Here is a 15,310-nt window from a genome sequence, read left to right on the forward strand (position 1 = left end):
ACACCTTGATCTTGGACTTCCAGCCTCCAGGACTGTGAGAAAACAAATACGTTTCTGTTGTTTAAGCTGCCCAGTCTGTGGTATTTGTTACAGCTGCCCTACAAAACTAATGCATTTAGAAAGCTAAAAGGTCCTCCCAAGAAGGTGACTGAGGTACCATCTATCAAGGTGGGGTGACAGTAATTCTAAGACTCAGAGAAGGTGGTTTTATTGCCTGGCCAAGGAGAGGGCAGGTCACTGGCAGTACAGCAGCCCTCGTAGAGGCAGGAGGCAGAAAATGCTCCAGTTCAAATAGCACACCAGGAGGTACCAAGCTGGTGACGGCCTGTCTCCTGCTCCCCATCTTCATCTGGGAACGGGAAAAGGCTGTGGAGACCCACTTCAGAATCCACTTCAACCCTGGTGGTAAGACCAGTCCCATCACTGCTCACAGACATCAAGAAGCCAGGATGGCCATGGGTGGGTCATCGAACATGCAACCAGGGGAGAGCCCTCAACAAAAGGCAGCCGCATGACTCAGACCTAACATTTATTGAGGCAACAAAAGCCACAGCCACCTTTCCTGTGAAACAAGCAGCAGGAGACCTTCGAGCCCTCTGGAAGTAAAACTGACACCGAGTGGTAGCTACCCACCAAGACATGGGACCCGGGGCTGCTGTGGTGGCTTCCAGCAGAATGAATGTGCCAGACGGAAGACATTTAGTGCGAACAGAAATAGAAAGGAGCCGGCTGGCAATTCGAGTGTCTCCTTTCCCCTTAGTCACAGTCATCCAGTCAGGAATTCCGTTTCTCACTTTTTTCCTAAAACTTTCTGACCAGAATTCCACAGATGAAAGAACACAAAAATGAAAGCTATTATCAAGAATTGTCTGATTCATAAGCAGCTCCAGCTTTATTTTCCACACGAATTGCTGACTGAGGAGGTCTGGGCACTTGGTCGCACGTGCAGGGCATCGATGCTGTGCCCCTGGGAGGTGGTGCCTTCGCGCCGAGCTAGGGGCTACCAGCAGCCTACTGCAGTTCCCCTCTGCCTGCGAAGACATCCCAAATGATTCACAGATTAGCTATGGAAACAGGTAAAAAGAACAACTTTAATGAGAAGCCAGCAGAAGCAGGACAGAAAATGTGAATGGTCCTCGAAAGAAAGAGGTCTAAAATAGCTTTGCTAAATTAAAAAAAAATTATGTGTATGTGTCTATGGATGTATGTATAGATAGATGTGTGTATGAACCTGCACCCATAAAATGATTATACGTAAGCATACACATATGTAGTCATATAGACACAGTGACTGGCGTGCACATGTTTATACCAGCACTGCAGCTACGATCAGTCAACCAACAAGAAGAAAGCCAGGGCGCCATAGCCCTGTGGCACCCATCAGCTTCCTGAAACATGAAAACATTCTGGCTTGGAGCTGTCCTGTCACATGTCTCAGGAGGCAGCAGAGAAGTCTTATCTCCCAGACCAGGCTACCAGCTCCCTGAGCACAAGGACTGTCTCTGTCACTCCTTTGGGCTTCACGTCACCCCATCTTATTAAACCTAGCCCAGTGCTAAGTACTAAGGCGTTCAGTGGTTCTAAGGGTCACTTTCTGATCCACACAATAAAAGAGAAGCAGGAATACATGAAGGGAAATGCCCTTTGGAAACCCAGCCTCTCTTGAACCTGACGTCTGCTTTGGTTTTCTCTGTCCATTCCTTGACCAAAAAGAGGAAGCCAAGTCTATGCTCTCGCCTTCACTTCCTTCCGACCCAGGCCCTCCTGACGCTTCTTAGCCTCCCTCTCCGCCTCCCAAACAGCCCTACTCAGTGGTTCTTTTTCCTTAACCCCTTTGACCTCCGCTCATCAGAAACTGCTTGCTGAGCTCCTGAAAATGAGCTTTTTCCAGAGGTCCATCCAGGACCCATCTCATGAAGGCAAGAGCACCATGCACCTGGGACTCATTCTCCACAGCAAGAGATCCGAATTCTTGGCTCTGGACCCTAACAGCAAGCGGGGTAGGTGGTCCAAAGCAATTTAAAAACGAAAACTTTCCACGAGAAAGGACAAGGAGCCTGGGAAGCCTGCGGGAGAAGGAATGCCATCCAGAGACGCGGAGAATTTACAAACTCAGTGTGTTCCCCCGAGAGTTCATTTGCTGGGTTTTGGTATAATATTCCAAACAAGCTTCTTCCAAAGAGTTTGCACATCTTGGCAGCCACTCCACAACTCCTAGGATACTGTGTGGTCTTGCAGCAGATGAAGAGACGAAAAGTCAGAGGGAGGAGAGAAGGAAATAACCAGAGAACCCAATGTGCAGGAGCCCCCTTCCAAATGCAAAGGTCAAGACCACGCGGGAGGGCAGGGGAAGGTACAACAGGCTGCCGGGGGCTCACGGGCTGCCGTGACGTCACAGCTGATCATGTCACCATTGCGGACCTGCTCAAATCACACGACTCTGTGTTTATGATCAGGACAGGGTCCCAAAAGAGACTGCCCACAGAACTGCTTGAAGAATGTTTTTCAACTGGGGCCCTATTGGCATTTCGGGCAGGACAATTCTTTACTGCCAGGGACTGTCTTGCTCATTGCAGGCCATTTAGCATCCCTAGAACGTGGCCACTGAATGACAGCAGCATGTCCCAGCCATAGTGACAATCCAGAACAACCACGAACGCTTCCAAACACTGCTTGGCAAGGGATTCGGGGATATGGCGTCCTGCTGAGAATTTGCTTTGGAGCTTTCTGTGAAATTACAGATCAAGCTGTCTTCAACAAAAAAGTCTGATGGGGACTAGACTGAGTGCTATCCTCAACTGCAAGGTTTCAAGCCCAGCAGGGTGGCTGTTGTGCAGAGTAAGAAGTCCCAATGGGAGCTGCCTAATACTTTGGTTTGCAACTCAAGCATCTAGCCCAACAGGCTGGCAGGCTGGCACTCTTCCTCTGCAGGGCTGGCCATGGCTCTGGCCTTCCATGTTCTTGAAAGTGCTGGGGTTGGGCAAATTCTCACCAGTGTTTGGGAAGCCCTTATCTGTGAGAGAATCACCCTGTGGGCTGCCACTTTGTGATAGCAAGTGCTCTTCCGCCCCTTCCTTGCTAACAGGAAGAAAGAGAACCAGAGGATTTCATGGTTCAAAAGGACTTTCAGAGATCGCTTACAGTGGGGAGAAGTGGTACACAGAGAGGTTAAGCAGTTTACCAATAGTTACATAGCAAAAACAACCAGAAGAGTTTACGTACATCAAGTGCTACTATAGCACACGGTCAGCACTGCGAACCTATTACCCATTAGTGTTACCATTCCACATCCCAGGAAGTCCAGCAATTGCTCTGTGTGGTATTTTCCTGGAAGGCAGGAACTCCAGCTATTGGATTCCTGCTTAATACTCTCAAGTCAAGGACAGGACCCTGTGGTTTCTGTCAAAGTCCAACCAGATGACCATGAAATGAAATCACGATTCTTGTTCACAAGCCCAGAATCCTTTCCTGCTGGCGTTATGGAGGTCCAAGTTGGAGAGGCCATATCCTCCCATTTTCCATGCATACAGTAAAGCATTGAGTGCTGGCAGGAGAGGAAGCTGAAGGCTGCCGAGCTGACAAACTTTCTAGAAAGGAAGTCAATCAAACCAAGAGTTGGGCAGGTGGGTAGGTAAGCCAAAAGTCTTTATTCTTGCCCAAGACCCATGGCCAGAGATGGACCTGAGGGTGAGTGTGATGAGAAGTCAAGGAGTAGGGAGGAAGAGAGGCCCGATGTCTAGGATGCTCTTGCACGGGAGTGGCAGGTGCAGTACCAGAGAGAGATGGAGCGGAGACCATCCCACTACGCTACACCCTCAACACAGATGCCCTCCTCTCCCTGCTCCTTCTCTCATCATCACCTGCCTTCCTGTACCTCCCTCTCAGGATCATTGGCCCATCTGTGAAATGTGAAAGCTAATCTAGAACTCTTATTTCTAAAGCATTATTTCACTCAACATTTTCAATGCACTAGTAAAACCCAGTCCTTGCCCTGGGGGAGTTAGTGCTCCAGCAGGAGAGAGGAGGCACAGTAAACTCATCTACCACGTCTACACGTGAGTGTCATGGGAACAGTGTAAGCGTATTCCCCCAGCCTGTCCGTAGAACACTAGTTCCAAAGGACAGCATCTGGGAAACGGGTCCCCGAGCCAAAGGATTTAATCACTGGGGAGTCCCCAAAGGATTTAATCATTGGGGAAATGCTATTATTATCCCACGCATTTTAAAAGACTTATAGTACAAATTAATGTACTCAAGGCATTAAGACGTCTTGCAGCAAAAACCTCATTAATGCTGATAAAAACCCAATGATTCTCAAACTTATTTGACTATTAAAACCTATCCACATCCCATGGCAACAATATTCGATTGAAGTAGTTTGCCGGACTCCAAATGAGGTGATCAGGAATAGGTTTCAAAGAGGAGGAAGCATTTTGAATGGGCCCACAAGAGGGGAGGGTTTCATCAGGCCCGGATGGAGGCAGGACAGGCATCAATTCATTCCACACACACTCGTGCAGCACTGCCTACGAGCGAGGCCAACCCTTGGTGCCACAGGAGACATGCAGGCCGTAAGGCCCTGGCCTCTGCTCCAAGGCAGAGTTAAGGGCACTGGTTCTGATTTGAGGAAGAGCAGCTTATATTTGAGGAACAGCAAGTCTGTGGCTAGGGTAACGCAGGTGTGAAAAAGACAGAAAGAATGAGGGCGGAGCCAAACAGATAGGACTGGCTTCCAAAGAGAAAGGAGCGATCAGATCAGCTGTTCACTAGGCCACCTAGTCCCTGCTGACAGCACTGGCCTAGGCTGTGGTGGCATGCCCTCTGCCATGGCTGGGGATAGACCTGGGGTAAGCCCTTCCCTTCTCTGGGCCTCATCTCTAAGATGACCAGACTGGCTGAGTTCTCTTTGCAGGATCAACATCAGACAGCACATACAAGCACTTAGGACCAGATAGGGGACAGGAGGACAGCTAGTGGTTTGGATGTGTGTCAACAAACACCCCTGCAGGAAAATGAACAGGAGAAAAAGGAAGCCAGCTCTGTCTTCAGCGCTCAGGGCCCACTCCACCTGATGTCTTAGGATCGGGATGCTCAAGCTAGAAGCATAACGTGGCATACTTTCCAATGGCCAACTGTGCTCAAAAATCTAAGGAAAGCAAATTTAACTTTTTACTAAAACCGGGGCATACTATAGACTAGAATGCAATATTCCCAGTGTATTTTACAGATAAAAAGACAAATGAAGACAAAGAAATACGTGTTTTGTGCTGGCTTTTTGTCTTATGGCTCCAGAGTCCCAAGGGGTGCTCGTTCACTGTCTCCCGGTATTAGGAGACGTTTGGAGGAAAAGTTTGACTGGGGAACCCGGAGCCTTTGCTATTTAAGTCTTACAGAAACAGCAGCCTACTTGTCCTGAGTTAAGCTGTGCGAGAGACTGGAACTCACCATTGGACTGGTCATCCCCATAGTTCTTATGCGATGGTGCATACAAGAACATCAAAGCAAAGACATACAGATTCCACATCCCATAGATGCCCGTGAAGAAGGCACTGTTCACTTGCACGGTGACGCCGCCCCACTTCCAATGGCCTTCAGTCACCTATGGAAAAAGGACAGCGACATTCGATTGGAACCAAGAAGAAACATAACACCAACTCAGGAACCAACCAATACAAAAACCAATTCCCTTTTACATATGGGCAAAGCGAAGGGCCATGTCAGCCTCCATCTTTTAATCTGAATCACACTAGGACGAGTAAATAGGGGGCTTACCATGGTCAGGCACAAAGTCAGTGGTTCTCGTCTTGTCTGCACATTAGAATCACCTGGGGGAAAGTCTCTTCCTAAAACGGCAGTACATTGCTATCCGGAATTTAAAGAAGTTGTGTTTGAGTCTAATCAGTATCCAAAACTATAATTCTTCCTCTGCTGTCTGTCTACCCTGCTCGCTGTGAACTCCCTGCGGGCAGAGACCAGTTCTGCTTCATCCACGGCTCCACGGTCAGTGCCTGACAGACCCAGGGGCTCGGTGCAGAAGGCTGATTAGACAAACAGATGAACCCTTCGAGTGCACAATGGGGAGCAGTGTGGAGAGGCAGAAAGACCCAGGCTTCCAGTCAGAGACCCGGGTTCAAGGCCAGGCTCCACCACTCCCTCTCTGTTTGCTGTAAGACAAGTAGATAAGACTCTGAACTGAAGTTTCCTTAAGTGTAAAAATAAAAACTTGCAGGGCTGCTGAGGAGAATTAAGTAAAAATATTTCTAGAAATTTCCTGGCACACAGTAAACACTCAATAAATCTTACTTATTTATACAATGTCACTCCATAGAAGTCACTCACGAAGGTAATTAGGGAATTTTCCTATGCTGTACAATTCTGCAAGAATGTTCTGAAGCTGCTTTTGTCTGTGTTAACAACTTGGTGATAGTTTGAAGGGCTGTCTGATGACATATGGATGACGCCATCTATCAACAGAACTGTTGAGCCGAGCGCTAATAATTTGTGCCAGCTCTGAGATCAATGAATGATTTTGACCACTTCTACTTGATACAGGAAATTCTAAATGGGAGTGAAAGAAAGTATTGGACCAACGTTCCTGGGATAGCTTAATGAGGCTGGGTTACATGAACCGTCTCTAGGAGCCCCATCTAAATGTTAATGACATTCCCCAGCAGGTTGATTTCATGTCCTTTATGAGGCAGGGTGGCTATACTCATTTGGTTACCCTCTTTACAACCCATGACCCACTGGGGGCCCAGGCACTATCAAGGTATAAAACACAGGTATTTCCTTTTGAAAGACCTGGAGTGTCAGTTAACCAGGTTAACTGATTATAGACTTACCAGTTTTTGCTTGGCATGGGTAATAAATAATTTTTCGTTTTTGTGATTCATAACAAAGCACTGCCACAAACTCTTCTCTATTTTGGAAAATAATGCACTCTATGATCTGCCTAACAATGTTTATTGGCAAAGAAGGATTTCATAACCATTACTGATTTCAGAACAGGGTACCAGTATTCAAGCTACTTAGGACTTCTTAGAAAAGTCTCCAAATGTCACCCTTCTTACTTTTAAGCACAGAATATCCTAACTTTATAAAATTACAGTAAGTAGGACACCTTAAGATGATTTTTTGCATGTAATGGAAGGAGAGAGGAAGCCTTAAGAGAGTTCCTGAAAAACTATGTGGTGATAACACAGGGAACTCTTCCAGATGTGAGTAAGGGGGGAGGTGAGGCTGGGTGAACTACAGGTAAGATGGAGAATGGCACTTCTTATTCTCCTCCACCCGATAAGGCAGCGGGCCCCTCAGCTAGAGGAAGGTCCTGAAAGAGACGCTACTTCCTGCGATGCAATCTGAGAATACTCAGTATGGACAATTTTGGTAGACTTCATTCTCACTGGGATGGGCAAGACTGATCCACCTAGGGAACACCCACTTTCATGTCTGGTACACAGTGACGCTCAACAGACAGCTGTTTGCTGAGTGACTGTGGGGAAAAGTACAGGGATGTGCAGGAAGGCCAGCGCACATACGTGGAGGTGGACAGGGGATAGAAACAGTCACTCTTAGGAGAGAAAATACTGCAGTCCATAGTAAATCACAACAATTGCATGTAAAAGTAAGAGGAGAGGTCAATAGGTAATAAGTGTTTTTTCATTTAAATATCGCTCTCTATTGTATTCCTTTATTATCACTTAAAACAAGTCGTTACAGATATTAGCAAAGCTAAGATTCTTTTGTAATAATAACAAGGATAACAATAGTTAACATTTATTCAGTACTAATGATGTGTCAGGCACTATAATAAGAAATTTACATGCAAGATGTTATTTGCTCTTTATTACCACTCTATAAGGTAGGTAGGTAATATTTCCACTCAACACAGGGGTAAACCATGACACAGAAATAATGCAGTATCTTGCTCAAGATCACTCAGCCAGAAAGTCGTGGCTCTGACTCCAAAAGAAGTGTTCTTAATCATTATACAACACGACAGGAAGAATACTATTCTAAACAAGGGTAAGTCTCTGAAGTTAGCGTATGAGGCAACTATTGTGTAAGGTCAAATTTCCTTTGAAAATTCACTGAAGTGACCATAATGCACATTATGTATACAATAAATATATACACACACAGGCTTGTATATTCAAATCTGTATAGTTATATGCACTATACGCCCTAGATGTAGCAATGTATGGTATATAATACACTGGATATATATGCAAAATACAATTTTACAGCACAACCGCTGAAATGAGATGCTCATACTACGAGGGGCACAGAGGACTGAGAGTGATGGAGGAACAGCAGATTCACGCCCCCGTATCTCATGCTTACTTGGGGACACATGCATGTTGTTTAGAATGGAGATGCAGAATTACCCATACTGTTTAATTTGCAATCTCTAAATGTATTATATCTTGCTGAGGGCAAGAAGTTGAATTTGCATAAACGAACTGCACACATAGTGTCATTCTGCTGTTCAGAAACTCGACTGTGCTTTCTCCTCTCCTCTCTCAATTATTCATGCCGGAGACATCTTGAGCTCTGAGTACATTCCCACCAACACACACCACAATAAGCAGCCTCCACAGAGCAGGCCTTGTAAATCCAAAATCTTATTAATGCCAAGGCAGAGAGGTGAGAGTCACCCCCTTTCAATTTTAAGAGAGAAAAATCAGGTAGCTCCCCCCACCAAAAAAGGAAAGAAAATCATCTGCCCTCTGCCTAAGTCTTATTTCTAAAAGTCCTGGTTTTTCCTGATTTAACATTTGAACAATTTACTTTTGTGTGAAACCACCCAATTATACCCCTGGAGCCAAGTGAAGGTCAGCTCCCTTTACACCCAGTAGTCTTGACAACCAACATTCCACTTAACAACAAGATTTCCAAATCCCACACACAGGCTCTCTTACTGGAAACATTTCCTCTGTAAGAACAGAATGAAGTGATTACACACAAAAAAAGAGCCGGGGACAAGCTCTCTGGGAGTTTGCTGCACGTGGTTTGACCTGACTGTCAGGCACCTTGGGGTCCCCTCAGTGAAGGTCGGCGACCTTCTCCCCAGCCCCACACTTCTGCTCCCTCCTGCCCGCCACCTCTAAAGGGAACGCCCCTTTCTCTTCCAGGGGGAAGGGACTCAAATACCAACTGTGATATATCAGCCCTTGGTTGCTAGGACTGAGGCCATTAAAATGGCAGGCATTAAAAGCCGGCACCTCAGTGCCCAGCTACAAAGCCGCAAGGTCACTGCATTCCACAGCTTCCCGTCGGCCTTTCATTCCTGGCCTCCGAGCAGCAATATCCCGGCGAGCTCCCCTCGCATTATATTTCATGGGGCTTAAATGCAAGCTCTCCCAGCAAGCCCGAAACTATAATGGGAGTTTTAATACCTTCCTTTTACCTAAGGCTGGGATCTATTTCAAAAAGTTACCCAATAGGTTTTCTTTCAGGCGAACTCGTTGCTGAGACATTCCAAAATGACATTAAAAAATAAATCCTCTGATGACTGTATTAATACAGTACCTGAGACACTGAGAGCCATGCCTGAGAACGTCTTACATATCTATAAATAAACCTTAAAAAAAATAACCCAGCAGGAGGAATGTGAGGAGCTAATGGAATCCAAAAGACCTCGCTGCTACCCCTTAGACTTGAAATCCACTCCAGGCTGACTGTCGCAGCAGATAAAAAAAGCCAGCCACGGGCTGGAGCCGTGTTAGAAAACACGGGGGCAATGGAGCATTAATCTTTTTCTCCAAAAAAAGCCACAAACTCGGCTCCTCGGAAGAAGGAAGGAGGAAGATTGTCCTCCTTTGCTTTAAAAGGTGCACTAATTAAATATGTACAAGGTTAAATTCAGGCAACATGTAGCACCTTAAAGCTCAGCCAAAGGTCCCTTCTTGACTTCAGGTGGAAGGGACTCTCTGCAGAGACCAGAGAGAAAGTGGGAGAGTGACTGCCACTTTCGAACGAGGCAGAAGCGCATGTCAGGACCCAAAGTGTCCCTTCCTGCTGCCCTCCTGAGGATGCGGTGTCCCGACATGGCCTCTTCCTCCTCAGCCCACCTTCCTGAGGCTCTGATCCTCTGAGCAGCGTGCCTGCTCTCCCAGCCCTGCAGAACTGGCCGTATGAGGTGTCACGGCACGTCACCGAGGGACACGAGGACTGGAAAGCATCTGGTCCCACAAGGGAATCAATCAAGGGTTAATTTATGCCTCAGACACCCTCGATTGAGCCTCAACTGGCTGAATAAAAAACTCATTCAGAATTTGAAATATTTTCACTGCATTTGGAGTGGAGACTGAAGGCTCCAAGCTTTTATAAACAAACAGTCTGATACAAACACAGCACTGTTGTAGGTCAAGACCAATGTGGGGAACAGAACTTAGGAAGATCTATGTGTATATTTGCTTTGTTTTTTCCAACATGAACACTGCCCAGGGGGCACAGCCAACAGAGCTCTTGGGCTCCTAACTTGGGTGGGAGGCACCCTTGGGTGTCCTTGGATAGAATTCAACGGGTCCATGAACTGGAATGGGAAAAATGTCTATCTTTATTTTTGCCAGTTGCTAACTGAAAGTTACCCATTTCTTTCAATTCTGAATGTATTAATCCCTGTAATGTCAGTAGTACCTGAAATTTTGTCACCAAGAGAAATCATGCTATTTTCATATCAATTAGTTATAGATATATATTCGTTCTCTGTAATAAGTATAACTGCAAATACATATCACCTGTCTATTTATATGATTCCCTTTGAAATTCAAAGTATTTTATTTTACTCGTGTAAAAATGTTCAAAGAAGAGCTCCATACCCTTGACCAGCTGCCCGAGGGGTCCATGGCACAGAAGAGCTCAGCAGCCCCTCTACTAGAAGGAAACGTGCAGCAGGAACGGGCAAGTCTTGTCCTAAGGCTATACCTGCACAGTATACTAACACGCTCAATGCTGGCCAAATACAGGGACGATAGAACAAGTGGCCAAAAACGTAAAAAAAGTTCTGGTCCCCGACGTATCACATGTCCTTTGGCACGACATTCACCCTTCTGGCTCTTTCTCAGAGCACAGCCATTTGTGCTCACAAGGTGCCAGGCTCTGTACAAATCGCTCTGGGAGCATTTACTTCCTGTGATCCTCACTGCCACCTTCTGTGGGTGGCATACTATTATTCTATCCATTTTACAGATAAGAAAATTGACCCTTAGAACTGTCACCTAATCCATCCACAGTCCCACCCAGCTGGAAAAAAGCATAAATGGGAAATATTTCTAAGGCCATTCGATTTCCTATTCTGCAAACTGGGATAATAATTCCTACCCTACTTACCCATAAGATTTTTGTGAAGCTCAAATGAATGATACTTAATACATTAGATTTAAATAGTACTTTCCATTTTCTAAAACAAGTCACCAATATTTTACAATTATTATCATTACCATTATTGAGATACTACAGTTGTCCCTCAGTATCCAGAGACCCCACACGGATAGGATGCTTAAGTCCCCGGATGCTCAGGTTCTGATGCCCGGATGCCCGTATCCGCAGGTTCCATATCCGTGGATTCAACCGACTGTGGATGGTTAAGCATCGTACGTGATGCGCGGTTGGTTGAATCCGCGGAAGCAGAACCCGTGGATATAGAGGGGCCGATTGTACAGCAAAATTTTGAATTTTGAGAATAACCAGCAAAAGATAATATTCTATCAAGGGGACTTTAGAATTACATTTTATGTTTAAGTGCCAACATAATTATTACAAAGGGTGGCTGGTGGACTGTGTAAAAGGATCTTGTTAATGCTAGATAGGGATCAGATCAAATTAATACTTGCTTGTTGGTGTTCTGCTACAGAGCTTGAAAAGTTTATTCCCCTTAAGTAAATGCCACACATGCACCCTTCAATCCGGCAGCAGGCTTTTAATTTATTTAGCAACTTTTTCCTCCTAGAGGCTGTACCGAAAGGGAAAATTCAGTTCACCTCTGGCGAGGTGATAACAAGTCCTAGATTGGAGCGGCCTAAAAGAACACGGCTTGATCCGCTGCCCAGCATTATAACCTCCTGCTCCTTTCTCAGTAGCTCCACGGAACGTTCTGTGCAGGTGTCCAGGGACAGTCTCGCCTGACCTCTCGGGGTCCACTCACCTGACTCACGATGAAAAAGATGACAGTCATGGCAGCACAGGCCAAGGTGATCAGCATGAGGAACTTGAACCTGAAAATTAGCCCCTAGTGGGAAAGAGAGAAAAAGTAGTTTAACATTCCGCCAGCGACCACCAATCCTTTTATCAATGTAGAAATCTATACAAAGCTAATTTTAAAGGAATCTATAAAACCAAATCCCTAAGTGTGATGGTAAAATCATCTCACGCGGGATAATAATCTCCTGCAGAGGTGGATGCGGCTGAAAACTTCTTGGGCCAAATATTTCCTCTGTTGGTCCCTCTCCTGAAGCAGTGGGCGCGCAGCCTGCCGATTAGATTCACAGCACGCCCAGAGGCCGCTAATTTCCCTGCTAGGCTGGTTATGCTTCTCTGCAAGGGCTCAAAGTTACCAAATCCAAGTCTTCTGTGGTGGTAATAGAATTCTGCTCCAGTGAACAAAAAGAAATGTGCATATTAATCAACACGAAATGGATCTGGTTGAATTTCCAGCTCCAGGGACGGGCAGAGCTGCAGAAAGTGCAGGGTTCCCCAGAGAGCAGGACGTAAGGGAACCCGTGTTTCAGGGAGGGACGCCTCTCACTCGGGGGCTCCTATGTGCAGATCCACTGCATGAAAAATCCCTGTGGTGCTGCGGTTTCTCTTTCTCTTCTCACAGAGGAATTAGGCCCATGTCTCCAAGGACAGCCATTTAGGCGGGAGCCCAAGGGATACTTGACAAATTACGAACGTGTTGCCTGCATGAGCGATTTGAGGTGTCTCGTGAATGAGGCACATAATCTATAAACACAGATTACTGAACTCTCTCTGAGCACCTGCTGGATATTGCAGGGGAAATGTGGCCTACTGGAGTCTGGAAATCAATTACCTGGGTTGAACCCGTCTTGAGGCTGATTCTCAGCAAGGGAACCTCAACTAAAGCCTCACCCCAAGCCACAACCCCGTGGACCTGAGTCACATCTCCCCTCTAGGTAGAGTGCACCTACATTCCATCCCCAAGCTGCAGAACCTGCCGAACAAGTTTCCTGCTTACTGGGGAGAGAAAGAGATTTAGACCACAGGAAACCCCAAGATTGAGACAGGCCAGCTAGACGCCTCTCGGAGTAGAACCGAGCTTCTTATTTTGTCCAGAGATCTCACATTATATAAGAACCTCTCAACGTATACTTGAAATAAAGGCTTCCGATCTCCAGGTGCTGGTGTGTGTTTGTTTACACATCAAGCAGGAGATACGGAGCACCGGTTCCTGAACGAGCCAGGAGGTTTGCTCACCTCATAGTGCAGCCGCCGGACTTTGCTCATGGCTGGCAGGCTGGACTGCTTCCCACTGATGTTCCGAAACACCTGGAACACCATGAAGCAGAGAAACAGGAAGTACAGGCAGAGGCAGATCCCAGCCACGATGATGAAGGCCATCTGACGGGGGCCTAGTCAAGGAAACGGCAGCTGGCTGAGGACACGAACACGCCTCCTCAGCTCTGTCGGCAATACTCTTGGTCTCCAAATATTTAGGCAGTTTTCAGGGGGATAAAGTATTAAAATGGGTCATTCTAATGCCAGTGCTAGAGAGGTTTTCTGACACAGAAGTACCACGGAGAGGAATATTCCTCATTGCTTTCTAAGCCCAGTAAAAGGAGGAATGGAGCCTGGCTTGTTAGAAATGCAGAGTCTACGGCCCCCAGACCTACTGAGTCAGGATCTTGTTTGTAACAAAGTCCCCAGGAGAATCATATGCACAATCTATTTGAAAAGCACTAAAATATTGGATATTGGTTGCAAAATACTGATCAGGTAGAAAAAGCTGCATTGAACTCAAGAGAAGAGTTAAAATACAGGGTCCAGGTCCTACTGCGGGTCTAGGGACTCAGATTCTCCGAGGGCTAGGAGACCCAGTATAACCACGTTTGGGACCCAATGGGCTAGTTCGTGCATTCCACGAGGAAGAGACTGAGACCCTGGAATCAGGACGGATGGAGTGTGGGAGGTGCGCCCGCAGGAGCTGCAAGGAATTTTGAAGGTCTTCAAGGAAAACCAGAGATGAAGTTCTGTTTGCAATCTTCTGTCGCCACAAGAAAAATCCTGTCAAATGGAACGAGGAGCAGAAGGACACATGTGGCGGGGGGCAGGCGGGGAATATACTTTGAGACCCCATAGGGTGGCTCCAAGACCTATCTTGAAAGCTCAATCTGGAACCAGGCTTGCGGTAGAGAGAGCTGGCTTGGGAGGCAGGCAACTTGATCCCAACTCCTTTCTGCTACAACTCTGCCCCCAAGTTGCATGTTTTAAAATATTTTAACAAGTGTGAATTCAGCACATATGTTTCATTAAATAATCTATCTAATGCAGTTCCTCCTTCTTTCCTGAAAACAACAGTACCCTGGAGTGAAGGGAATACAATTATTTGCTTTAGGACTTGAAACTGAATTTGCCTCCCTGGACCTCCATCATATCTGCAGAACGAAAGGGCTGAGGTAGGCTTAACATTATAGATACTCCCCATGTTGGGCAGCTAACTTTTTTTGGTGGGGGATAGGGGAGAGTGGAGCTCGACTCCTCACCTTTAAGGTAATGATACTACTGATCTCATTTGCTCACAAAGCTTCTGGGACACTAAGAAGCCAATATACACATCATGGCCGGACAGTGGTACCATCCACCCAGCACAGGACAAGATATTATCCATCAAGAAAGAATACAACTCAAGGCTGTCTCCCCATTCCAGAGGAGAGTATTTTTCTCTTGAAGCACTTAACCTATTATTCAGGAAGATAAAATATTTAAATCCACCATCCTAAAGGGATAAGCTAAGACTGTCGCTTCTGCTTCATGAAGATGACTCAGACAGAGTTTATGCCAACCAACCAGAGGCTTCAGCGATGCCTCTGGAACTAATCCCCTTAGTCTTATCTCCACTTGGTCTCAGAATGAAGAGCAGCAGCGTGGTATGCCAGCACACCAAGGTCACTGTAAGAAGTCTCGCTTCAGAAACAGGCCCTCCCACAGGGGCCCAGAGATGCACCTCCGTGGCTCCAGGGAAAAGCGAGTCATGCTTCAGTCTGCGGTAAACAAGTGTAGAATAGATAATTCAGACTGGCAACTCCGATCCCTCTGCCATGCGGACGTGGTGCAGCCTCCTCATTTTGCC

At 46.3% G+C, this 15,310-nt stretch overlaps 1 protein-coding gene across 2 annotated transcripts in view; it reads right to left on the minus strand.

Annotated features, from left to right (window-relative positions):
- Positions 1 to 15,310, minus strand: part of WLS (Wnt ligand secretion mediator) — a 93,141-nt gene that overhangs the window by 5,397 nt on the left and 72,434 nt on the right. Inside the window, exons 9-12 of one of the 2 annotated variants that reach the window (XM_044749584.2) lie at positions 13,438 to 13,581; positions 12,149 to 12,232; positions 5,446 to 5,599; positions 514 to 1,031 (exon numbers count right to left, since the gene is read on the minus strand). In XM_044749584.2, the coding sequence (XP_044605519.1) occupies positions 1,012 to 1,031; positions 5,446 to 5,599; positions 12,149 to 12,232; positions 13,438 to 13,581 (402 nt within the window). In that variant the 3' untranslated portion in view covers positions 514 to 1,011. Of the gene's footprint in view, positions 1 to 513; positions 1,032 to 5,445; positions 5,600 to 12,148; positions 12,233 to 13,437; positions 13,582 to 15,310 lie in introns of those variants that run through there. The other variant, XM_014867276.3, reaches the window with a different exon arrangement.

The sequence above is a fragment of the Equus asinus genome, chromosome 16 (assembly GCF_041296235.1).
Source record: "Equus asinus isolate D_3611 breed Donkey chromosome 16, EquAss-T2T_v2, whole genome shotgun sequence".
NCBI classification, from domain to species: Eukaryota; Metazoa; Chordata; class Mammalia; order Perissodactyla; family Equidae; genus Equus; species Equus asinus.